The following is a 26,077-nucleotide window of genomic DNA, read 5'->3' on the forward strand; positions in this document are numbered from 1 at the left end:
CGCGTGTGGGGCTGCCGTCTAAAGCAGCTCGGGTCTGCTGCTCTTGGGAAATTGATCTCTTGCCTCACATGACCTCACAGAAGGTCATAAGCTTACTCTTGTTTTCAAGATGACCTGTAAAATCCTTGTCTGTGGGCTTTCAAACTCCTTGGTGAGGCGTTGTTTAACTCGGGTGGCTTCTCCTTGCTAGTTCCTTTTGAGGAGAGGTAGAGATGGAAATTAACTACCAGGACATCATAGCCTTGGAATATCCCAAGAGTTTTTCTTCTTAGAACCAGTGAAGGAAAATGAATATTTCTTCAAAACTAGGTCTCTTGAAAATCCAGATTTAGCAAAAATGAGGATGCTTCACAAAGAATGCTTTTAGAAAAGGAGATAATGAGCTTTAATAGCTGTGGAAAGACTAAATTCTTCCAAATACATCTTGAAGCATTTTTGGGGAATGGTCAAAATATTTCCCACTTCAGAGGAAAAAAAGAGTTTCAGGTAACTAACTACCTGATCTTCCCATCAAAGAGAAAAGTGTATTCATCTGAAGCCTTTGCTTATTAAAGTTCTAATGTGAAACTTGAGGGGGCAGCGTTTGGGGAGGCACTGGTGGGAGAAGGCAGCCAGGTTCTGGTGGGTTTGTTTTGGTTTTTTGTTTGTTTGGTTGTTTTTTTTTTATTTTGTTTGGGTTTGGTTTTGGTTTTGTTGTTTTAAGCTTAAAAAGTCAAGTGGAAGTCACCATGAAAAAGCTATTCTAAAAACATACGACTTTCAGTCAAAGGTTAGGAGGGATGGCATAGGGATGTGCTTACATAGGTTCTCTGAAGGAAATTAACAGAAAATGGTCCTCAAGAATATCTAATAAAATTACTGTTGGCTTTTGAGCCATGAGTTATTCTTTGTCCACAATTAAGTTAAACATTATGCTGTTTTTTAAACTGTCTTGCATGACATTAGGCAAGTTTCTAGATGGTCAGATTTCTGAAAAGGCACGAAATTACTTTCTTTGCAATATTACTGTTTTGGTGAAAAATATTGAAATGTATTGATTATAATTTATATACCCTAAAAGTGATGTTCAGTGTTTGTAGAAGGTGCTCTAGGAAACATTAAGTAGACTTTATTCCTTTTTAAAATAAAGGAGAGGTTATGCTAGAGCAACTGTAATAAAGCATTTCATCTTGTTTTTGAAGAAACTGCAAGTCTGAATTTCGGATCTTGCCAAACTGCAACTTAAGTGTTACATTTAGAGTAGGGACAGGTTTGGGCAGGAACTCCTACCATAATTTTTGAGAAATCACAATTGTATGTCTCTTAACCTAAATGAGCAGTATGGGAGATACAATTGTTTAAGGCTCACCAGTTTATAAGATTATTCAGGAAAGATTTTGGTTCCACCACAGGTAAACAGAATACGTGTCCAAGGAGTGCACAGCAGTAGAAGTGAATTTCTGTATAAAACCAGAGTTCATGGTTGCACAGCAGTTTTTACTCTCATGTAGATTTAAAATGCTGCAGGAGAAGGGTGATCACACCACCCCCTTTGTGCCGCTGCCCTCACTTTGTGTAAATGCATGCTGGGTTGGATCAGGAAACTGATCCCTGAACCATCTTGTCGTGTTACTGTGCAAATGCGAGATGAGTGAGCATCTGGGGGGTGGGGAGGATGAGTGGGATCAGCTCTTTCAGTGGAGAGGTGGATTTATCACGGATTAAAGTGCCAGGTGATCAGTAATCATAGCTTCAAAACATTGAAACATGCTGCAGAATGAACTTCCCTGGTACAGTAACCTTCAGTTTGCAGTAATGTGTCTTCTAGTGACTTGGGATAAGTGAATTGTGGAATTTTGTGTTTTCTTACTCTGCTTCTCATAGCTAACAATTTTTGCACAGTATATTTTGCAGTCATACATTTTGCATACACATGCATTTTAGTGCTGTTTAATTTTTATCACCCTCCTTTAATGCACTTGAGTCAGGCAAGCCTCATTTTACTCCTGATGCTGCCTTATTAGTCAATGTGCCTTAAGTTGCAGTAAGTCTTGTGTAGATAAAGATCTTTATCCAATATATTTGTTTTTCATAAAATTAACAGAGGGTTACAGAGAAACTGATGCTGCAGTGGGGACATCAGGGTCATCACTAGTTAGCAAAAAATGATTTTCAGGGATGAAACCAGCTGAATCTATCTTTATAGTCATTCTCATAGGTATATCCTTCCTCTGGTTCCTTTGACATAATGGTAGTCTAAATTCTCCTTTTGAACTCGAGTCAACACATTTTTGAATGTTGGCCTAAAGGAAGGGATTCTCTTTACCTGGTTGGGTAATCTGTGTTTTTGGGCTTTAGCAAAATGACAGCAATCTCTGCTGGGGTCCCTTACACCTTAGGTTTGTGTTGCCAACTGGGGAGATGGGCCAGTGCTGAAACAGCTTGTTTGGGGTCAGTGTTCTCCCAAAGAGCAGGGGCAGTGGGTTTCTAGCCTCTAGAACCTCCTGGACCTCAACCCCTCATTACACCAGACTTCAGAGCGTTCTTGGTCTAGTGCAGTATCTTCCATTTCCAGTGAAAGCAGTCCCTACTACAGAGGGATACATAGGTTTGGACTGGACTTTTTATGTGGTCAGCCAGTCAGAATGCATATTCAGCACAACTGCTGGTTTTTAGGGATTTTGTGTTAAGACAAAGTTTACAGCTGCCATGGGGCTTGCTTCCAAAGCAGAGTCATTAGGGAGAAAAAGCAGGTAGAGCTAAGGGCAGTTAGCACTTGTGCTGAGTTCATCTGAGATTCATCAGCCAGCATCTCCTGCTGGCTGACCAAGGAGCGTGCCAGGGCTGTGTCAGACCAGCTCTGCGTTCATGGGAGAGAGCTGGAGTGAGCACCACTCCCTGCTAACCCCTCTGCTCCTTCTGCAGGGTCCCACTGCCTTCCACAAGGGCTCTGTGAGCTCTGGGCTGGCCTTTCCTGCAGGAGCGGGGCTCTGTCAGCTCCTCTGTGTCTCACCTGGTCTCTGCAGCACGCTGTGCCAAAACCTATGCACCATGGAATGTTGTTGACTCTATCTCCTTTCTGTTTTAATAGGCCTTGATTTTCCAGCATCTTTACTGTAAGATGCATCTCTCATGGATTTCATTTGCAAGGAGTCCAGTGCAGTTACACACCTGACAAACTGGAGTAATTGCATGCTGTTCTTTAACAGACTTCTAAGCAGCCGCTATGCTCTTCTTCTGAAAAGAGGTTTTCTGTGATGTGCTGGCTATGCTTTTCATGATGGCACTGGTTAAGTCATCTCCTTGTATTGCCACTTACACTTTTGCCCTTATTGGAATTGGGATTCTGGGCTAGGTAAACCTTTGTCTTAACCCTGAACACCCGTTCTCATACAAGGTGAACTTAGAGAAGTTACTGCTTAAAAAAGAGAGAAGTGAGGGGGGTGTGTGCAAAATCACTTATCCTTTCTGCAGTCTCATGAACTTCTAGCAGTGTAACTGATGCAGTGTAGGAGTAGGAATGAGTGATGGAGTAGAGAAGGAAAGGGCTGCAAAACCTGCTGTTGCTACTGCTCCAGAGACTACTTTGAATCTGTGAGGTGACTGCACTTTGCCTCTATGAATCTTGCCTCATGCCAGCACCGATCTTTCAAAAGGGGCAAAAGATTGCAGAGATACTTTGCTAGTGTCCTCTGGTGCAAAATCAGAGATTAATTTTTGTTACGTCTGAAGCCATGCATCTTCCTGAAATACACCGAGTTCTTCAATGAGATTATGTGATTCTTGGTTCTGTACTGTCTTTATAGTTTGAACTAATTTAATGCCCATGCTGTGTTTCATGTGCCTTTGGCTTGAGGGATACCTGGCAGCATGTTGTTTAAATCTCCATTGAAATGTGCAGGGCTAACCAGTTTCTGTCAAAGATGAAGCAGACTGGTAGGAGCTGTTTTGTTCTTGCCATCACACCACGAGCAGCAGCTGAAGATGTGCACAGGATGACTTATTTCAGAAATCACATAGCTTTGCAGTCGTCAAGGGGAAGGAAAACCTTCAGTCTCCTATTTGCTTGTGATGATGGGATGCATAAACTGGAGCATGAGTCTCCATGCTGGAGCTTCTCCTAATGTTCAGCAACATGATAGGCAGAAAGATGGCTTCTGGTAAAATGTTGAACCTGTTGGTTTGGTATTTTGATTTTTTATTTTGTTTTGGTTTTTTCTTTTTTTGTCTGTGGACTGCCATGAGTACAAACCATCTACATGATTGCCTCATGGAACCCTTGGTACCGAGGAAAACAAATTCTGTAAAATTAGCCTATTTTGTTAATTTGGGAATGAATCAGAAAAAATGGTTCTTAGTTTGTGTCTAGAAATATTTCTTAGAAACAAAGACTTGACAATCCTTGCAGATGTACGCTGGTAACTGTAACTTTTGCATTTGCGTTTGTCTGCCCTGGGTGAGGAGCCTCTTGTCCTTCTGAAGGCAGAGTCTGTGCTTTCCTCCTGTTATCTTTGCTATTAAAGCTGGATAGTGCTGACACCTGCCTTGATGGATGAGTGGATGTCATTCTTGGGAAAAGTAAATTTAAGGCAAAAAATAAATGATGAAGGATTTTTTTAAATTCTTCTTTCTTTTTAGTAGTTGAACTAGCAGTTTTGGTTTATTTTCTCGAGGACCACAGGAATAAATCTGAACAATGCAAGGTTGAGTTGCACCTGTAAAAGTGGATTCGTTTTCTTAGCTTCCTCCTGTTCTGCACAAAGCCACAAGCAGCAGAAGTACTGGAAGAGCCTGCTGCGTAGGCTTATGCTAACCGTATGTTAACTTTGCTTAAAAAAAATTAAACCCTACCTCCTGCAGAACTTGATTTGCCATTGAGAAGAGCTTTCCACTTGCTGGGCATGAAGGGGAATTTTTCAGTCCCTGGCAATTGTGCAGAGAGATGGCTATTGTTATTGCCTCAAAGACTGTAGAAAGAACTTTAATTTCCCTGCTCTGTTTGGTGCCTCTGCAACTCCAGACTGTCTTTCAATGCACGTATTTAGCTGACTGTCCACTGTTGCTGCTTCTAGGTTCCTTTCATTTTATGTTTTATTCCACTATCCTTGTGGTTCTTCTACATTGAGTGTTTGGAGTTATTTTTCATGAGGTGTTTTTGTTTCCAAAGTAATTTTATTTTTTCTCTGGGTCATTTATGTATTTGTCTTCACTAATGTTTGCAACATCTCCGAACATAGTATCCTCTGTGAATTTAACTAACGTGCTGTTTACCCTTTCTTCCAGATCCAGTTTCTGATCCTACTTCCACATTTGGGAGTATGCAAGGGACAAACACAACTCTTTGCGTAGCTTGACTGGATATCCCAAGACTAGGATGTTAGTATATTTAAACATTTTTTTTGCATTAAAATGTTGCCAGTATCTTAATTGCACATAGACTATTATTTCTTAAATGTAATTAACTTTATTGGCATTATGCATATTCAGAAGCTTGCTGGTAAAAACATTCTGCAGTCTGACTAGTGCTTATTGGTGACTTTAAAAAGGGGGCAGGAGTAAAAAGAATTTCAGGGTTGCTTTTTTAATGAGCTTATTTAGTGTTACAGCTTTAACACTCATTCTTGAAAGTGTTGGCTCTTTGTGTAATAAGATTAACTACAGGTTAATCCATGAACATATAAAATCTTTAGACTATGTTCAAGATAGTTATGAAAGACCATTTCAGACTTATGAATGCATGAAGAGAGATTTTTAAATACCTGAAATAGTCAGATATCTATAGAAATACTTGCATCAAATAAGCATTAGCAAAACCCAAAATTGCACACTGAAGTCTTCTTTGATTCCCTGCATTGCAGGTCATATTGTTATTCTGGGTCTCATAAGGAGCCAGTTGTCTGAAAGAGTAAACCCTATGCTAAACTGTTTTTGCAGATGTGATAATGCAGTTTCCTTAAAAATGTGTTTTGTGATTATATCACTACTGCAAAATGAGGTATTGCATGTTTTCTGTAATGCAAATAATTGTATGGAAGTAATTAGCAATTCAAAGATAAAGTCAGCATTAAAATATGTGCTGTTTTGAAAAATGTTGGTTTTTTGACTTGGCTACTCTGTTCCATGTGTTCAACTACTACTGTATTTAATTGAATTACTTATTGAACACTAGGCAAGCAAGTATTTGAAATACTGAAGTCACTAGGATACTGAATACAGGGTTCATTGTGGAGCTGTGGATTTTGCAGGTTCCTTTCCAGCCTTAGTTTTCCAGTGTGCTTCTGTTCTTTTCCCCCTGTAAATGAAAGGAACCTTCTCTTCATGAGATTTGAATTTCTTTTGTTAAAACTGCTGCTGACCTTCTTGCCTGTGATTTTACAGTGATTAGGTATAGTTTCTCTGCTTGGATTTTAATTGATATTGTTCAGCTTTGTACATGGGTAATAAATCCAGTAAAATTGCAGTTCTTCTTTAGCTTGGCTACTTTGGCAAAAGAAGAACTGGTGCAAGTTGTTCTGCAACACTTGTTCTAGTATCCCACTGCATTTGTTTTAGTGTCTGATTTCCTTCACTCATACCTCTGGTACTATTGCTGTGGTTTTATAGAAAAGTGTGTTATGGTCACCACAATGTGTTCTAGAAGTCTAATATTCCTTGAACTTGGAAATATTTCTGGTGTCAAAGATAACTTTTTTTTTTAAATTGGCTATATTTGAAATAATTTCCAAAGCACTTAAGATATAAAATTGATGGTAGTGGGGAGCAGGGCACTCACGTGAGGTAGTTATTAATGCTTCTTGCACACACAGTCATCAGTAATTTACTGTTCCCTCTTTATGCCATATTTTTTTCATTACATGTGCATGATAGTCTTTTTCTTTTAGAAAAGGGAGAAACTTATGAGGAATTCTGTAGGGGAAAAAAATTACCTTAGGGGAAGATATTTACAAAGTGTCTTAGACATCAACCAACTGAATAGTTGTTAGTGCTCCTGTAGACTTTTAATCCCTTAGGATCAGATTATTAGGGTGTAGCCTGCAGAAACTCAGTTTGCATCAAATTTCTTTGCTGTTTATATGACTGTACTGCTGGCAGTTCCTAGCTGTGGATTAGGAAATCCATTTCTGAGATTTTGCTCTGAAAGAACAATCAAGAAGTTACAAGAAGAGCTGCTTTGATTATAAGGGCACAGTGATACTGATCTTAAAAGCTGAATCTTCTAGCAAAGCAGCACTCAAAATTGGAAAGGGTTTCTGTTGTTTCTTCTTGTATAGGTTGTACCAGATACTTCAGTTTCTGGTGAATTTAGCAGTGCAGCACAGTGGGCAAGCTTGAGAAGATTTGTGTATAGGTTACCTGGAAAATTGAATTCTGATTTGGAACAAAGAACTAACTTATGATTTGGAAGGCTGAGTGCTCTCCCAGTGTTTCTTCACTTAGCATGAAAGAATTGGTTTCAGATCTTCTGATCTTCCTAGTGATGATAGTGACTTCATTCTTTGAAAAGAACTGAGGGAGATTTAGCAGGTTTACTAAGACCTTTTTATTGAGATACTAACTGTAAAATTAGAGCAAGACTGGCTGTTGTAGAAGTCTTATCTTCAGATGTTTTGTCTTTGTAACAGTTTGATGTTCTTGACTAGAAACCTGTAATTTGTTTAATTGTAAGCATATCCTGAGATTGTGCTGCAGCACAGTGACATTGAGAAACTGAGTGTGCAGAAAGTATGGGACTGCTGTCTTCTCTCAAGTTCAGATCACTAATGATGCTTTGAAGCAAGAACTTCTACTAGAATGAAAGCAAATGTATGAGGGTATAGGGTGGCCTCAACCAAAGTACAGTGGATTAAACATTTGGCTAAAGAAGGCCAATAATATATGCTATATTTCAGGACTTCCAGAAGGTCTGGAATAAATAAGATGGAGAAGACAGCAGTGTCAGAAAGCTGCACATAACTGCTTGGTTTGAGGAACACTTAAAGATGATGATAGGAACTGAAATTACTATGTATATAACTCAGTTAAGTGCACTATAAGCTGTTAAATATACCATTAAACACCAAATTCACTGTAGCTATCCAGAAAAGGTACTTGGGAATAATTTTGAAATCCTGGATGGTCATCATGAAATCTGTGTTCTCTATCATGTTACTTTTGCATCACCCAAATTCCAAGGGATCTTTCGCTGATCTTATTTGATGCAGTATTATATCATATCGTCTTAATTGAATAAGGGAAAGCAGTCTGAGAGCAAACACTATTGGCAGATCTTGATTATTCTGCCTCTTGTCTAAGTGTTCCTCCTGGTCTCAGTTGTTCCTGCTGATGTAACTGGACTAAGCCAGGAAATTGTTACCATCTAGAAAAAAGGCAAGCAAAAATGATTATTTTTTAAAATCTTCTGTATATTCTTATGTAGTAATTTATATTGCCAGTCAAAAGTGTGATTAGAAATGCTGATGGTCAAGCAGTCTGAGCTCACTTACAGAACTGGTGATGTGTGTCTGAGGCTAAAGGGTTAGTAAGACTCCAAGAGTTGTGACATGAAATGATGGTAGACATTATGTGACATCAAAAGTGAGAGAGAGATTTATCAGTCACTTGCTCTTTGGGAAAATTTCACTAAACTCCAAAGGTCAGGCTTTTTTACAGCTATTTATGTGGGTTTCTGGCATCTGATTGTAGTTATTTTTTTAGAAAAGGTTTACTTGTCCTCATCTACACTGAGTAATGTTCCATCACATCTGGCAATTTCAGTTCCCGCAGTTAATTTCAGCACCAAATTGTTTTTCTGCTGTAATATTTTGTTGCAAAGTTGTCAGCAGCTGTGCTGGTGCTTTTCTGTTTCCAGAGGAACATCAGGGCTTGCAGCTTCTTCAGTGCATTGGCATAACCCGAGGTGTGACTGAAGGATAGCTTAAGAATATTTCTGTTAGTATTTGGTTCTGTTGACACAAGAATAACAACAGTAATACAGCTGTGTCTTCCTTGCTGTATGCAAGGGTAGTCATGTGCTTACTTTGTACCTTTGTGTTCTTAATACTACTGCTGTGCAAACAGCCATAAAGCTGGAGAGGATTGTTAGGCTTAGTTTTGCTTCCTTTGGGTTTGCACCTTGTGTTGTAGACTCATGGAATAATGCCTCACTTGATGTATACTTGCAAGTGTGACTTCAGTGATGACAATTAGTCACTATAACCTGCCCTGTAGCTGGTGTGAATTCTGTGTCTTTCAGTGTTAAGATACTCCTCTGTGTGTGTTGATTTGTTTTCAGGGTTTTTGTTTAAGGTATATAACTTGTGACTCCCTGCCTTGCTTTTGTTTACCCTTTCATTTTTGTGTAGCTGCCTTTATCACCTTCTGATTTCACCTAGATCATTCTTCCTATTGAGGCAGAAATCAGCTGTCCATCTGAAAAGGCTCAGGATGCTTTTCTAGCATTTCTGGAAAGCCTTCTCAAAACATCACATGTGCTTCATATTCACTGTAGTCATGATTCAGCTTTCTTACCATGATCTAGAGCTTTCTTTGCTTTTGTTAAGCTTCTTAATCAGAATTTAGATACTCACTGATGTGGTGAAATAATCACTTGACTTAATAGTGCTGTATCTTTGTATACCACAAGATTTTTCAGGATGCTGTGAGCTAGCTGGAGTCAAGGTGTACTGTTCATTGAGGCAATTATGTAATGGCTTATTGAAGAGGTTTATTTTACACCAGACAGACTTACAATCACAAAAAACAGAGTAAAAATGCTCTTGGCAATTTTTACCTTACAGGTAAACTCAGTATATTCACCTCTCAACTCAGAAATGTTCAATTGTTTTCATAGGTCTGTTCATTGAAGGTCATCAGATGTTCAATGATTGGTGATGTGATTATGTTTAGTTTCCTAAAGATAATCATGTTTTCATTCCCATTTACTGATTACTTGAATAGATCTGAAAAATCTCTGTAGAGATGGTGAAAGGGATGTCTACAACTTGAGAGCTGAAGAAAAAGAATAATGTATTGAGTTAATTCAGTAATGAATCATGGTATAAATGACCTCTTGTGGTGAAGAAGTTGAAACTGAGTCACACTGCAGGAGTTTTCTAGATCACAGCTGTGGTTTGGTAGATGCTTGTACCTACCATTTCTGGGCTGGTTTTTAGCTTTGAATTATTTCAATGAATGTGGTTTCAGTAGGTGACTGTGTTGCAGACAGGGAACAATGTCAGGCAAGACTGGATTGCTGAGGGAGGCAGCCCTGTTCAAACAGGACAGTTGTGGAGTATGAAATATATATAGCTCATATCTCAGCCAGTTAACTCATCCTCTGATGCTTCTGCACTGTGCCAGTATCTCTTGAGGCTGGGCTGCAGGTCCCTGCTGTGCTGTGTGTGCATTGTCATTCTTGAGCTATTTGACTTTTCCAATCTGTAAACTTCCTAGCTAGTTCTTACAGTTTCTCATCAGTAAAAGTTGTACCTGGTTGCCTGTTGGAACTCCATACCTGGAGGTTGAGCAAATAAGAGCACTGTCTTTGAACTGAGATACTGAAAAGCAAATCCCACTTCAATTTTTATTTTAAAAATTCATGTGCTTGGATTTTACTTTAGTTAAGTTATTTTTTTAAAAAATTTAGATCCTCTTCTACCATTAAGGAAAACCTTTATTTTTTTAAGGATGAACAGAAAGTTGGTAGTTGCTGAAACTCCTCTGTTGTAATTCTTTGTCATTTTGTGCTGTGTGTATTTTCTGGTTTATTTTCTAAGGTAATAAAATGCAAGTATTTACGTGAGAAGATTCCAGTTAGGTCCTGCATTAGTGGTGCCTGACTGTGAAGGAAACCAGATAGTCATACAATAAATCTCCTGATTTTGAGTTAAATGTAAACCAGAAACCCACAACCCCTGACTTGAACAACTAGCCAGATTAGTGGTGCAGTATCTATAAATTTGAGGATCCTTTCACCCCTGTAAATCCATATGAAAATTGCAACTCAGCCTGCCAGAACAATTGATGTATCTTGAGGGGATCTTGAGACAACCACTGCAATGTCCTTAGGTTTTCTTGAATTCTGCTTCTGAGACTTTTGATTGGAAATAAGAAGTTTGCATGCCTTTGTGTAATTCTCTTCTTGATATCAGATTGCTCACACAAAAATACTCCTCGTGGGAGGGAAGCAGGAGATGATCCATATTTTGCTATACTCTGCACTCAGGCAACAAGCTTTATAACTTGTCACTTCTGGTTTTTTGGGGTTGAATTTTCAGTTGTAATCAGTGAGATAACCTGCCAGTTAGAGTGCTAACATTGGATGGAAAGTCTCCTGTTTCCATTTCTTGTACTGTGACACAAGCTGGTAACTTGCTTTGCTTCTCTGCTCTTCCTTGTAGAGCAGAGAGATCTCCCTTGTTCTAGGGTGTTTGTTTGGCAAGGCACTTTTCTGCTGTGAAGGCAAGTGGATTGCAGCTCTGTAGTTCTGATATGTAGCTGTTATGCTGTCATATTTAGCTCATTAAATTTTAAATGCCTTGCTGTGAGTTTGGGATTGCATCAGAGAAAATGTTCTTAGACTTGGTTCTCAGAGGAAAAGGAATAGCTTGGTTGAGAGGGATGTTTGGAGAGCAGAGTGAGGATGGTCTGCTGCAGCTTTTTTATAAAAATTACAAACTAGTAGTGGAATTTTAATTAAATCCTGCAGGATTGATGGTCAGTCAGAAGCACTTCTATCAACAGTTCTTGTAGTTTTTTGCTGCTTTTTTGAGTCTCAGCTTGCTGCTGCAGTAAGTTACTGTAACAGGGACGTAGTGGCTGTTTGGCAGAACATGCGCCTTGTTCGCTTCCTGATTGCTTCAAATGAAGCTTCTCTACTGGAGATGCTCTTCTACAGTGAATAAAGCATTACTCTAAAGCCAAAATTCTTTTTCTCTTGAGCTCCAAGTTCCTATTTAGGGACCTCAGCACGTTATTGTGTATTCTGTCCTGAGAACAGGAGGTGTTTTGGTGCAGAAAGCTACAGAAGAGCTGTGTATTGCCATACAGAGCTTGGATATATCTGTCCTTTTAAACAGTACCTGTCTTAACATCCTTAGTTCTTTTCTTTTGTATGCATGTGGCTATATTGCTCTTAAAGAACCAGGTTGATATTTAAGGTCCTCATAATCCTCTGGAGCAGGAATGTGTGCAGTAAGTCCCTGAACAGTGCAGTTTCATTAACAAGAATGGGGAAGCATGAAATTTGAAAAATTGGTTGAGATGTTCAGCTTTTACTTTGTTCCCCAAGAAGCTAAAGCAAAGTTGATTTACCTTGTAGTTGGAGTCCTTAACTGGTCTCCATGCAGATAACGAGATCTCTCATCATAGGTAGATGGGAGTTTCTTATATTTTGTTGCATGAATAAAAGAATATTCACAACTTATAATTATATGCATGTCATGAGACTTAGTGTGTATTAATAACTGTCCTGTGACTTTTTTCCACCTCCCTTGTTGCTTGGTCTTGCTTTTCTATTAAGATGCCTGTGACTGAAACATTCAAGTTTAATAGATTTTTGTCCTGAAAGAGACAGAATTCCCGTGTTACACATAGAGTGTAGGATTTTTCTGAATTAATTCCTGCTTCAAATCCCATAGCTGTGGATAAATATAACCAATCTTGACCAGAAAATGTAGGCACTAGAAATCCAGTAAAAACCTGATGTGATGGTGGCTCTTGGTTCAAACTAGTTAATGAGACTCCTAGCATGATGAATCCAAGTGCTGGGACAGAATGAAAGGGAAATAGATCTCAGCAAGCAGCCTATGCTTTCCTAAATAACACCTTCAGAGTCCTGGAGTAGGGAAAACGGTGATCCAGCCTTAGGGTGCGTGTCTTGTGTCTTCAGCTGGACCCTTGTAAAATTAAAGTGTCTAATGTCTGGCTGAGTTTGATCAGCTTCCAGTTCCAGCTGCTGGATCTGGGTATGTCTTTGAGAAGCTGTTTTTCCTGTTCCTAGATGTGTGATTTGTGGCTTTCTCCATTCCCCCTACCCCCCTTTCCAAGTAGTGTTTAATTGCATTTGCTTTCGTAAGCAGCTTCTGTGACCTGGGCCTTTTGTTAATTGCTGCTCTTCCTGCCTTTGTAGCTCCAGCAAATTCAGTGGCTGCTTTCTTCCAAGTCACTGGCTAGGCCTGAAATGGCAAATGGCACAGGGCCAAGAGCCAGTACCTGATGGACCTCACTGCCAGTAGTTTCTCAATGCCACCAATATTTTAAGACCTGTCACTTAATTAATTTTTAGTGTTTTGTATTTATCTGACTGATTTTTCTTTTCCCTTTGGTTTGCCTTAGGGTTTTGTTGTTTTGTTTTTTTTTTTTTAATTTTGGGGTTTTTTAAAAATATGTGGTTTTAGTCGAGATGTGTCATGCAAGCCCAAAAGTCTAAAAATATTATATCAAACCCATTGTTAATTAAAATTTTAATTTTGTAAGACTCTAATAAGAATTTCTGTAAGCCCATGTTGATTTGACACCATTTTTGCTATCAATTCCTGAGAACTATTCATTGTTTTGAAAACCTTTAGCAGTTTGAGACCCTGGTACTAACTTGTTTAATGTTGTGACATTTCAAAGTGATTTTTTTCTTTTTTTTGAGCCCATTGGGACTTCCACAATATTTCAGGACTTTTTGGAATTAAACACTGCTGCAAATACTCTGAGTAACTCACAAAAAAAACCCAGCACACATCCATTGAATATTAAAACAATTAACTTACAAATGTTAGTAACACCACCTTGATAGATTTTGTTGAATTATTGCCATTCTATTGAACATTTTGTAATATACTCCCATACTCCTACATATTTTATCTAAAAATTCCAGTATATATGTGCCTTGATTTTGATTTTATCTTTGCTTACATTAAAGCTGTTTGCATCTCCTCTCTGACTTTTGCAATATTTCTGAGTTTTGATTTAACATCTCTGCTCTGACTCTTCCTGTCCATCATCCAACTGTTTGTCTCCTCTTTGTGCTTTTACTTCTAAGTCACTTGGGTTTGGGTTTTGTTGTTTTTTAAATTTTTTTCCCCCATTTAACAGGTCAGGTTTTCTCCCCCATGGGTTTGATGGTTTCTGATATGTTCTTAGATAGTTAATAAATTTAAACAAAATATGCAGCCAACTAATGTCTTAAGTGACTTGACTAAATTTCCAGCTTTTTGAAGTTGTCCTTTTAATGTGCAAATTGCTATATATTTGGCTGTTTATTATAAATAAATGCTGATGAATTACTTGTCTTAATTTCTATTGCAACTGGTCCATTGCAGTTTGATTTGATCCTTGTGGATCACTTCCAGCTCTGGATATTCTGAGTCTCTGGTTCTGTGACCTACTGTACTTAACTGCTGGCCTGGGTAGTACTCATTAAGTCTATTGAGGTTTAGTTTATAAATTGATATTCACTGATTAAATTTATATGCTCAGATAAGGGCTGAGGAGTTGACAGCTCTGTATGTTGCTTTTAATTTTCTGCCCTTGCTATGCTGATTTTTTTTTTGAGTTATTAACAATTTATGTAATAATACATTCAGAGCAATAGTAGTCTGTGGTTTTTTACTTCCCCCAAAATGATTTGTACCTGGAAGTTAAAGTCAGGCTTTACTGCTTTGACTAGATGCATATCTAGGGCTGAATTATGCAGTAACCATTCAGAGGTACATTTGAGCTCTGCTGTCTTGAGGGGGAAAAAAGCATTGTTTGACATGCTAGGCTCTGTGTCAATGGCACTCCAGAAGTGCCTCCCTATCTTTTTCTGAGGATCTTGCATTCCTGTTTTTACAGTAGAGAATGTGTCTCTGGCTGATTTGCATTACTGGATGCTGTTATCCCAAGGAGCCTGGAAGCTGCTTAATGTTCACAAGGGCTCTCAGTTTTAAGGGAGAAGAGGACATGAGGGCTTGATTGGGTTTTTTTTCCTTTGTTTTAAATTGTTGTCTTACACCATTAGCCATCAAACTACAATTACAGTTTAAATTTCTGACAAAATATTTGCTCATAGACGGGTAAAAATGCCAAGAAAAGATGAAAATAAAACTGTTTAGGTGCAGAGAGAAAACTAGTGAAAATTGATCATGCTGAAGACTGCATAGTCAACCTTCCCCCCCGCCTTCTCTTTAGTTTTAATTTCTTTCCTTGCTACTCTTAGCAGAAAAAATGGCACGTAAATATTCTGATTTTTACCAGAGGATGTTTTAGGGGAGGCTTTACTTGTTTACAGTTTAACTGTTGTGAAATGGGAATAAGTGTGTAACAACCTGTGCATTTAAAAAGTTATTCCACCGTTGCTTCAGTACTAAGGGTTTTCTTTCTTTGTTCTGGGATTTTTTTTTCTAATTCTTCACTTCCTAGAGAGCCTTCTGGAAAAGACAGATGTTTTAAAGTTTATAAATTCAGGGGGATTTTTTAAAATCAAAATATTTTTTTCTAAATTCTTACACTAACATCCAGAAAGTGTTTTTCATTGGAAAGGTCACCAGTAACATTTGTGAGAGTTAAATATGTGGCTGCTTTGATTGTGAAGAGCATATCAGAGATCTAAATACAACTGATATTGAAAATCTAATACTGATTTCTAAAATACTGGAATTTTCTTTCTTTTTCTTTCTTCTAATTCTGTTATTCCTGCAACTTTTCCACTGGCTCTGCTCTTCAGCTGCTATAAACTATCAGACACTGAAACACAGATGATGAAAATATAGAAAATGGAATTTAGCAGAGAGAGCCATGTTAATTTCTGTTCCATTTGAAATGCAGGAAAATATCATCTGCCAAATGGAAAAGGACAATCGGTGGGAAAAGAAATGTTCTTTTCAAGCTTCTAAGAGCAGTGACAATGGAGAGAAAAAATACTATAAAAAGTAGGCAGCTCCTTTTTCAAGATTTTGTTTTCAATGTATTCTGCATGATTAACTGTACACAGTTGCTCTTTTGGAGCCCTGAATGACTGAACACAACATCACAGGGCTTAAACTGCCTTTGCTGCATTGCACTTTGCATTTGGGGGGAACAGGGCTCAGCTTTATGGCAGTTTTTCCAGTCTCTAGTATAATTTTTGAATACATTCATACTTCCCTTATTTGCCTTTTTTAATGTCAAACATTGCACATAAGATGTTCTGCTGTTGCTATGCAACTGCTAAATCCAATATTTAATATTAATAAAACCCGAGTGGCATTAGCATCACTCAGAACAGTGGGCTAGCAAACTACGATCGTACAATATCCAAGCTGTAAAACTTGGCAGGGACTTCAGTGTGCAATTGCATGCATGGCAAACTGTGGGGCATGAGTCACTGCCAGTTACTATTAAAAGATTGATGAGTTTGAGTAAAATTTCTGAGGACTTTTGATTTTTATACATATATACATATATATATATATAAAATAGAAGTTCGAAACAAAAAGATCAAGAACAAGGTTGGTTAGCTATTTTCCTTGAGGTTTCATTTCAGAATCAAATTCTGAGGGTCTCTACCCATATGTTAAAAACGTTATAAACTATTCAACGTTATAAACCTATGGGTCAATACCCTGATTCTCCTATTTTTCTTCTAGGTCAGGTTGGTCGGCCCTTTCCCACTGTTCCTGCCACTTCCTGAAGCCTGAATTGGCTTTTTTTGGAGGCAGTGCTACTTCTCTGCCTGACAAGGTGCTGTTCAATGGGATGTGTTTCCAGTTTCTCCTCTTCCACCTTGTTTTCTGATTTCTCCCTATTTCTCTTCACTCTTGACTGTTATTTCACCTTTTTTTTTTTTTTTTTGATTCTTGGTTCTTTCTGAGATTATATTTTTAGTGTTGTACCTCAGCAATGCTTTTGCCATGTAAGTCATGTTGCGCCCTGCAAATTCTGTAGCATCCTGCATCGGATTGCTGAAGATGTTGGTGCACTGACACTCTTGCTGACACCCAGAGGAATGAAACACTGTTTGTCATTTCCTTTTGAAGACTGCTCTCCAAAACATAACTTAGATATTAGATCTGGATGAAGTCAGAATTATTTTGGAATTACTGCTCTTTTGAAGTGTAATAAACTGTTTCCTTCATAGTACACGATCATTTAGATTTTGACTGATATCTTAAACATTGCTATTTTGGGTAGTTTATCTGTCCCTGATTCACCCATGCAAGTTTCTCTAAATTTAAGACCATACTTTTGTTTCTTAATTTGTTTTTTATTTCTTCTTCTGCCACTCAAAGACTCAAAGAAGTAGGAGAAGCTAGAAGCCCCTAGCTACTTGCAAACCATTCCTAAAGCTACAAAGCAAAAAGTATTGGAAGGGGTAGGGAAGGGCAGGCAATAGTAAAGCTATAGTCCTGAATTTTTCTGGTTATTCCATTTTTGTACATTTTTATAAGGTGGAATTTTTCTATCACCCTAAAGTAATCTTTGTACTTTTCACACTCTGCTAACCCGTCTTCTCACAGTACTGGGTGGTGAATAGCTCTGTAGATTTTTTACTGCCACCAGGGGGGTTAGTATAATATTGATTTAACTTTTCCAAATAATGGCAATAATTTTGGTGCACGTTTTCCCTCTTCTGGAATAAACTTAAATTGATTAGATTTATTTTAGGTGAGGTATAAATTGTGGCATTGAAGTAGATTGGACTGTGTGTGTCTTGGGTGCAAATCTGTGATTGAAATTTCATTCCGTACTAATATGGCAGTGCTGAATCCTTCTCCTTTTAATTTTCTCTCCTCAAAACTGCAGTTCTTGAGGAAACACTGATTCTAATGTTTACTGAAATTCAGAAAAGTGATTGAATGCCACTGAGATGTAAGAATGTATTTTTGAAATTGGGAAAATTTACCTTCTTTCAGTTTTGAGGCTTAAATGAGAGTGTTTTTATTTGCGTAGAAATTACTCGATTGTGTTGTAGAACCTGCAGCTTCCTATGTTCTTTTGCAAATGGTTTATTTCCATGTTGTAATGTTCTTTGTTTTAAACCTAGCTACTTAGAAAACTGCAGGAGTCAGTGGACTCTAGGTTGTGCTCTGATTTATCAGTAGTTCAGTCATCACAATTGACCCGTGTATCTTGTAATACTTGGAGAAAACGTGTTGAGCTCTGTTCTTGGAACAGATAAATATAGAACTGCTATTGTGAATATTGTGGTGACGTACTAATCTAGAAAGCTAACAATTCTTTTATTTGCTTTTAGGGTTTGAAAGTATTCTAGAAGGCCTGTTTGGACCTGGATTATTAAAAGATCTCAGTTTGTTTAAAGGTATTCAATCTCTATGTTTGTATCTTGTTCTGCATTTCTAATGACAGAAGCAGCCTCAGCTCTGCCTCTAGAAAATGTGTGTTACCGTGGTGATTTGTGCTTTTTTTTCCCCCTCCCCCAGGCAGTGCTCACAGTTAGTTTCATATTGGCTAAAATTACTAATGAGTGTGCGTTCATCTTTATGTAGCTGGGAGTGTATTTTGCAGTGCTCAGAAAAACAGATTTGTTGTGCATAGATAAAATGTATATAGTTTGGTAATCTGGGGATTTAGAAAAATGGCCGAAATGAAGCCTGAATCCTCAGAAAGCAGGCAAGAATGTTGTGAAACAGGTATTTAATTCAGCATTTCTCTTTTGGCTCCAGTTGTGTCGTGGTTTATGAATATGAAGTAATTTGCTATTCTTCTGATTTACAGACTGTGAGCCTGAAGGTGTTTCTGATTGGTCTTTTGATGAAAATTGTCTTTTCTGCTGCCTGAGAAGAGAAAAAGTGAAGGTAACAATGCAGATGTGTGAAGCTAGTAGTTGTAGGGGAGGGACAAAGGGAGGGAGTTTGCTGCTCCTAGTTAACTGAATATGGAAAATCTGCAACCTCCTACCCCTTTCTCCTTTGGAAAAAGGTTTTCTGAATTAAATGATGCAGGTTAATGAACAGACTTGCCTCTTTCTCTGCAACTTTTTCTTTGTAGTATGTAATGCAGGTGGTGGGTTTCTCTTTTTCTTCCCTGTGCATTAGCTCTTTCTGGTTGGTGTTTTTATTTGTTTTGGGTTTTCCTGGGTTCTTTGTAAGGGATCTTGTTGGGAATCATGAAACCTTTCCCAAGGGAGCCAGGCTGTGGCTTGTGCATGTTTACTACAGTCAGATGATAGGCTTATCTTCAATATGGAAATGTGGTCCATTTTAACAGTCTGGAATCTTGTTCTGTATCTTGGAATCTTCTTCCCTGTGGGCCATATCCTTTTATTAAAGTGCTCTTGTGCATGGTAGATTTTTGTACTGTGCTTGTTCACAATGAAGTCACAACCTAAACATGGACAAGTCAGGTTTGCCAACACAATAAACTTGCAGTTTATTTTCTTATGGAGATTATAGTTGTGTATAAAACAAAAGCTATGGTGCTATACTGATTGTTGTTCAGCCCACGTATTGAAATTGTGATTGTTCTATAACATAGGAAGGAAGGATCATCTGTCTTGGCAAAACTTCCTTTACTGGAATTTGTAACTACTGCTTCTTCCTGCACAATGTAAAACAACACCAGAATGGATCTCTATCAGCTTAGGAATTAAACAAAAGCACTCTTTCCTCTGCAGCAGCTAGCATGTAGCTGCGTGGCTTGTCCATAAAGGAAGTACCTTGTTGACACTGATATTTGCCATGCTGCCAGTTCATGCATGTTTCTGTATTACAGCTTTTATTAAGGCACAAGAGGAGGTTTAGGAATGCTTGCATTTAGAACAGATGTAAGTCGTAGTTATTTCCTTGAGACTGACAGCAGGTAACGTGTATGTATCCTTGTGAAAGGAGCACTGTCCTTTTTCTTACCTCATTTCATAAAAGGACAAAATCCAGTGTTAAACACAGCTCTAGTTAAGCCATTGAATTGATTCAGAAATTAATTTTGTGGTGAATGAGAGACTGGTTATAGTGTGGGCCAGTTGGACAGTGTATGGTAGGTATTCAAAAAGGCAATCTTACTGCCCTCCAGCCTCTCTGTCAATTCTGTTGGGTTTGGGTATTTTGGCTTTTTGGCTTGTCTTTGTTTTGTTTTTGAAGGAATAATATGTGTCCTTTTAGGTCTAGGGTTTTTGTGTGTCATCTGAGAGATGGTAGGATGGGAGTGCTTCCTTTCCCCTGTGGGTGCAGCAGATTGCTGCCCTGCTGGCACTGATGTCATTAGCTTGCAATACAGAGTTAAATATGATTCTTTCACAAGAGCCTTCAAATAGTGTGAATTTGACAACATCTTAATTAGAATTCTAATATGTGAGACTAAATTGTTGGGAAAAAGATTGTAACTTAATTGGTATTTAGCTAAATAATGGACAGTCTTCAGTTAATTCAGTTCAACTAAATTTGGAATGGTGCTAGTTTTTTTAAAATCTCTTCCATTGAACATCTGGACTGATCTCTGATTCTTTAGGGAGTTGCAGGCTGTTCATGTGCATCCTGTCACCTTGTCTGGAGAAGAACTGGGCAGGGTGGCATGGTTTGGGTTGGTGCTTTCATGAGTGCTGAGTTACAGAGTGAAAAGGTGTGTAATGGATTGTGTAGCTGGGAGCTGGATAGCCACAAGCCATGTATTAAGATAGTGTGTGGCTGTGGCCTGCCTGTTTTTTGAGGTTTTTTTGAGTACATAAATACCAATACCTCCTTTTGGATTAGGTGAATAATCAATCTCTCTACTTGATTTTCACCTGTAAGTGACATGTAGATAGCTAGTGTAACAAGTTCAAAACCAATAAATATCTTCAGGGTTTTTTTCTGGATTTCATTTGCCCATGAGAATTACCTGTAAATTAGGAGACCAGTGGCTGTGCATAAGTAAAAATGAGTTCTGGACTTGCAGGATGAGAATTGGAGGCCAGTATTAGTTTATTGGCAGAGCTGCTTACAGGGTGAGAATCTACATTAGCTGTCCCACTCAGTGAGAGTTGTTACTGCTTCTGCAGGCAGTCAGGTTCATTGCATGACTTCTTCAAAGGATGGAAAACCATGTTTTGAAGTATTCTGAAAAGATTATTGTATTTGTACCAGCAGTTCTAATTGCAGCTACTGAGCAAATACCTGCATTTTTGGCAGTCAAAATACAAGACAAGTTTTGATAGAGAAATGGACTTAAGTGTTTTCATTTGAATGAGATAACAAAATACAGACAAAATAGGGAGCCAGCATCTTCCCAGATATTTTTTCCCAAATCCAAAGGGTTATGTGCAGTAATGTAGAACTTTTAGAAACTGGATTTTTTCTTTTCATCACAGAATGCAGAATACACAATTGTTTCTGCATGGTGTGATAGGAGAATAAGTGGTTACCTAAGCTGCTGCTACCAGGTTATTAATGTGGCTGCCTGTGTGCAGAAATGGACAGGTACCTTGAAAGACAAAAAAAACCATTTAGCAGCTCTGGCTGCCTCCATGAGATGAGAGGAAGATTGGGATGGGACCAAATCTGACACCAAATCTGACAAATTCACATTTGGATAATGTGCTGTTGTGGTAATTCTCTATTGCTTGTGGTCTTTATCACTTTTCCTTCTAAAAGGTTGTGGTACAGCCAAGACCCATCAATTGAGATGGATTGAAGTGTACTTGCCTTATCTCTTTTTAATGATGATTCCTAATTTTTCTGTGTGGTTTGTTAAATAATCTGACTGAGCTATCATTACAGAAGAAATCTTTGGCTTCATGTAGAATGTTTGTATCAAATGAGGTGGTCCCTAGTGTCATTTGCTCATAGTTAGAGCTCAAGCCTAGTTTAAGAAAGGCCAGAAGAAAGGAGAAACTGGAAAATGAATCCTTTAAGAATATTCAGTTGAATATATTCATGTAGAAAAGAAAACACTGTTGTCTACAGTGACATAAAGCAATTAATGTTGATTAAGAGAAAAAAGGAACACACATACATAGATACACAACTAATCTCATTGGTTGGTGAGAGCAGAACAAGAAGGATAATACTCCTAAGCACATTAACTATTTTATAGATATATTTAAGCTACAAAAATAGCAAGAGAGAAAATTACTTCTAGGAGCATATTCTGGATTCATAGGCTGCTTGATGCCAGAATATTGATTCTGGTCTGCAAAGTTCTCTAAAATACCTGGGCTTCAGTGAAAGGACCTCTCAAAATTCTTTCATTTGTGAAGAAGTGTGTTAAGGTACAGCATTTGAAGAAGTCATTTTAAAATTCAAAATTACTCTGTTATGATTTGGGTATTTTTAAAAGCTTGTAATTATTTTACACAAATCTGATGACCTTTGACTATGGAGGAGCATAACCAATAAGATATGAACTGTGGTAAATGTCTGAATAATTCTGAAGAGAAGTTATCACTCATCTAAAGCATTAACTTGTAGAATAATTGAAGGTGGCAAAGGAAATATCTAAAAATGAGTTGAAGTTGTAGAACTCCTACAATTTTTGATGGCTTTAGAATGTGTTTAAGCTATGTACAGAGTTCCCCAAGTGTGCTGGAACATGCTCTAAAACATTTGAAATGGATTTCATCACTTAAACTCAAGCATTTAGACTGTCACTTTTGTATTGTGTCATTTTAAAATTATTTGATATGGAGGCTAAAACTTGAAAAGATTGTTTGTGATAATCTCCAGATGTGTTTAGCAGTAATGCAGGGTTGCAGCTTTACTTGTGCATCAGTGTTAATGTAAGCATGTTGTGGTTCCACACCGCAGCATGCTTACATTTAGATTTCACTGATATATTTCTTTTTCCCCTACTATAGATAATAAATGATACTCAATAGCTATGGATCAGTCAAGTTGCATGTTTTGAGTTTGATAAATATGATGTCAGTCATCTTACTGTAAAAAATATATATATTCAGTAAGTGAGGGAGGTCTTAAAACTGATAAACCATCTGAATTTTTTTAAATACTAAGCTGGGAGCAGTCGTAGTTGCTTTAAAGGACATGCTCAGAATTGAAAATTATCATGATAAATTTGAAAAACAGGACAAGACAGACCTGTTTTGTCAAGTCACAAGTTTCAGAGGTCTTAAAAGTGATAGGAATGTAAAATTGGTAAATAACTTCATGGACTGTTTCAAGAGAAGAATTTGTGTTAATACCTGGGGAGGAAAACCTGAATGCTGGTGAAGCCTCAAATGACTGTAGCATTTGAGAGATGTAAACAAACTGAGTATCATTGAAATGAAAGCAACAAGAATGATATTTTCTTGCAGGTAGAAGGGACGAAGAGGTCTGCTACCCTTAAAGCTTGTCTACAGAAAATTGCTCTCCTTTGTGTTGGCTGTGGATTAAAAAGACTGTACAGTCTTAAGGAAAAAACCACATTGGAGAAGACAAACTAGGGGTGTTTTAGCATTCCTTTTTTACTCAGTGTTCCTGCTTTTACGTTGAGGTAGGGTGGGAGGCTGGAGGGGGTCCATGGGGTTGACCAGTCAGCCATGGGTGGTCTCTGGGCAGCCTCCTCCTTTTTTTTCCTGAAGATGGATAGGAATTCTCATCCTGTTCTAGCGTGTGGGCTCTTCCCATTCCATCTGTGTGTGTGCTGTGGCTTAAACATGAAACTGCTGTTTGCACATCTACACCACAACAGCCTGCATCATAGAGTTCTCTTCATGTCAGCAGTTCAGCATTGGAATTGCTGTATCAACATTTCCTGCCAGGAGGCTCTCGGTGAGCATCCAGCAGTAGTGCTGACAAGGCTGGGCTGCCCAGGATAGGTGGTCTCACAAGGTCACACACTGACCTTGCCTTTTGAAAACCTCAGCTCTGTATTTCTAAGGCTCTTTGACTTAATTACATTGTTATGCTGTTTATCTTAATGTACAAAAAGAGCTTTAGCCCACAAAGTGCATGTGCAAATCAAGTATCTTTCTCTGAAGGTTTATTGTTTAATAGAGTGATGCTGGTGTTCAGGGGTGGATTCCAGGAATGCTCTGGGGCATTCTCTTCCCACCTGAAAAGCAGCACAAAGAGAATAGAAAGAATCCTGTGTTATAAAAAATACCTAAAAGTAACTGAATGGCTATAAATACCCTGAAAAAATGCCCAATGAAAATACTATCTAGATATTACTGGGTTTTTCTTCTTCCTACTACCTGCATCTTGCTACTGAAAACTTAGATGTGATTTAGGACTGTAGAGTGAGTGGGTAAACCTGAAAGTAGTGGTTCTAAATAATGGTTATTGGGAAGAAATACTAGAAAATGTGAAAAAATGACACCTAAAAAATCAACAACCCCCCACCCTAACCAAACAAACTAAAAAAACCAAACAACAGAAATCAACCAACCAGACACTCCCAAACCAAACAAAAACATATCACTTTTGGAAGTAGAATAGCAATCACAATCAAATACTTAGTGTGAAAGTTTGAATTTTCCTTCTGGGGCGAAAAATCCTGCTGATTCCTGGAATAATTATGGTACAGTAGATAAGAAAAAAATTAAAAACTGCAATAAGCAGAATTACTCCCAGTATATTTTGTCTCATGTAGTCAGTGCTGTACTGAACATGCCCAAAGACTTTTTTATCCGAAGTGCGAGTTTAAATCTGACTTTTTACATAACTGTATTTCTTTGTTTTGATGTCTTAGCATGGACACTGATAAAAAACATATATGGAAGGAGATGCTCCTTAATTTGGGGGGTAAAAACTAAGCACTGCCATTTTCTTCCTATTATTCCTCTTCTCTCCTAAATGCAGATCAAGAGATCCTTCACTGAGCTGTTCACCAGCATAAGCCACTTAAAATTTTTTTCTTCTGGCTGATCCCTTTTTCTTCATTCCTGCTCTATGTAGCAAGTGTACAGCTTTAGTTAGTTTCAGTAGGTTAAATGGTACTCTTCTTATGTTGCCTTTGTATGAGTTCTATAAAGTACATTTGTTTGTGGTGAGGCAAGGTGCTACTGGACTATTTTTCCACTGAGTTACCAGGCTAGTACTTACAGTGTCTTGCTATAGATGCAAAAAGTGCTAGGAAGATTTGAAATGCATTGGCCAAGGGTTATTTTTATTTTTATTTTTCTGTGTTGGCCAAGGGTTATTTTTCTTTTAGTCTTCTTCCAGAGCTATAGTCTGTTAAAGAAGAAGCTTCTCCTATGGGAGCAATCAGGTTTGAATGTCTGGTATGGAAGAAAGCCTCAGTCATTTTGTGACGCTTGCACTTCTGCAGGCTCTTACCTTCACAGAATCAAAGATGTTTTTACTCACTTGTTACCTCTGTCGTTGCATGTTCTGTTTGTCATAAAATACTGCTTTGTGTCTGTACCCTGAGATAGTATCTCCCTTTGGTTTTGATAGAGAGCTTTTGGAAGTTGTTGAATCACAAATGTGATGTGAAAGCCCATCCATGTGGTTCAGGCCAGAGTCCACAGCATTTGGTGTTATTACCCTTAGCACACAGTTTGTGTGACTGCTGTGTTCATTAATTTACTGTGGGCTTCTCATATAATCTTACTTCTTAAACCTTTTGAAGTTGAGACAGTGCAAACTTAAGAATTGCTTATTTTTCATTTATTGTGATTTATAAATGAATTTCCAGTTCTTCCCTTCTAGTTCCAGGTGGATATGTGTCTGAAATCAACTTATACACTAGAGACCAAAAAAACAGATGCAGCCTAAATATTATGGTAACTGATACTTTATAAAGGTTAACAAAACAAAACACTCCCTGAAGCCAAAGAGTAGCTGTGTATACATTCCTGCAGTAGGTAAATACAGGTATCTTTAATATAGCTTAAAATGAAAGTGGAAGGAGAGGGCCAGTAAAGAGATTTTTCTCCTGAGCAGGAGCAAGGCATTAAACTGATAGAAATGAAAAAAGGTGTGTGCATCTGGGGGTGGAACCTAAGCAGTTCGATTTTGTATTTTTGTAACCTTGCCTTCTAGTTTCTTGACTGTACTTAAAATGAATGATGTATCCTGACATCTCACGTGCTTAATTATCCTAGTTTGAATTTATTCTTGAGATTACTCAGCTGCTTCCAGTTGTGAGAATGGATTTTATTTCGAAGTAGGTGTTGTAACAGCTAACTTAAATTTATTTCACTTAAAAGTAGCTACTATTGAGCTTCTTCACAAAAGGTCCTGTTTGTTGATAATACTTGGTCATTTTTTGCTTAGTTTGCATGGATATA

General features: G+C 38.0%; 1 protein-coding gene across 1 annotated transcript in view; it reads left to right on the forward strand.

Moving 5' to 3' along the window:
- LOC135449903 (ligand-dependent corepressor) overlaps positions 1–26,077 on the forward strand; it is a 56,967-nt gene that overhangs the window by 12,033 nt on the left and 18,857 nt on the right. The window contains exons 2-3 of the mRNA XM_064717308.1: positions 18,164–18,229; positions 18,646–18,725. Coding sequence (XP_064573378.1) covers positions 18,164–18,229; positions 18,646–18,725 — 146 coding nt within the window. The remainder of the gene's footprint in view (positions 1–18,163; positions 18,230–18,645; positions 18,726–26,077) is intronic.

The sequence above is a fragment of the Zonotrichia leucophrys genome, chromosome 6 (assembly GCF_028769735.1).
Source record: "Zonotrichia leucophrys gambelii isolate GWCS_2022_RI chromosome 6, RI_Zleu_2.0, whole genome shotgun sequence".
NCBI classification, from domain to species: domain Eukaryota; kingdom Metazoa; phylum Chordata; class Aves; order Passeriformes; family Passerellidae; genus Zonotrichia; species Zonotrichia leucophrys.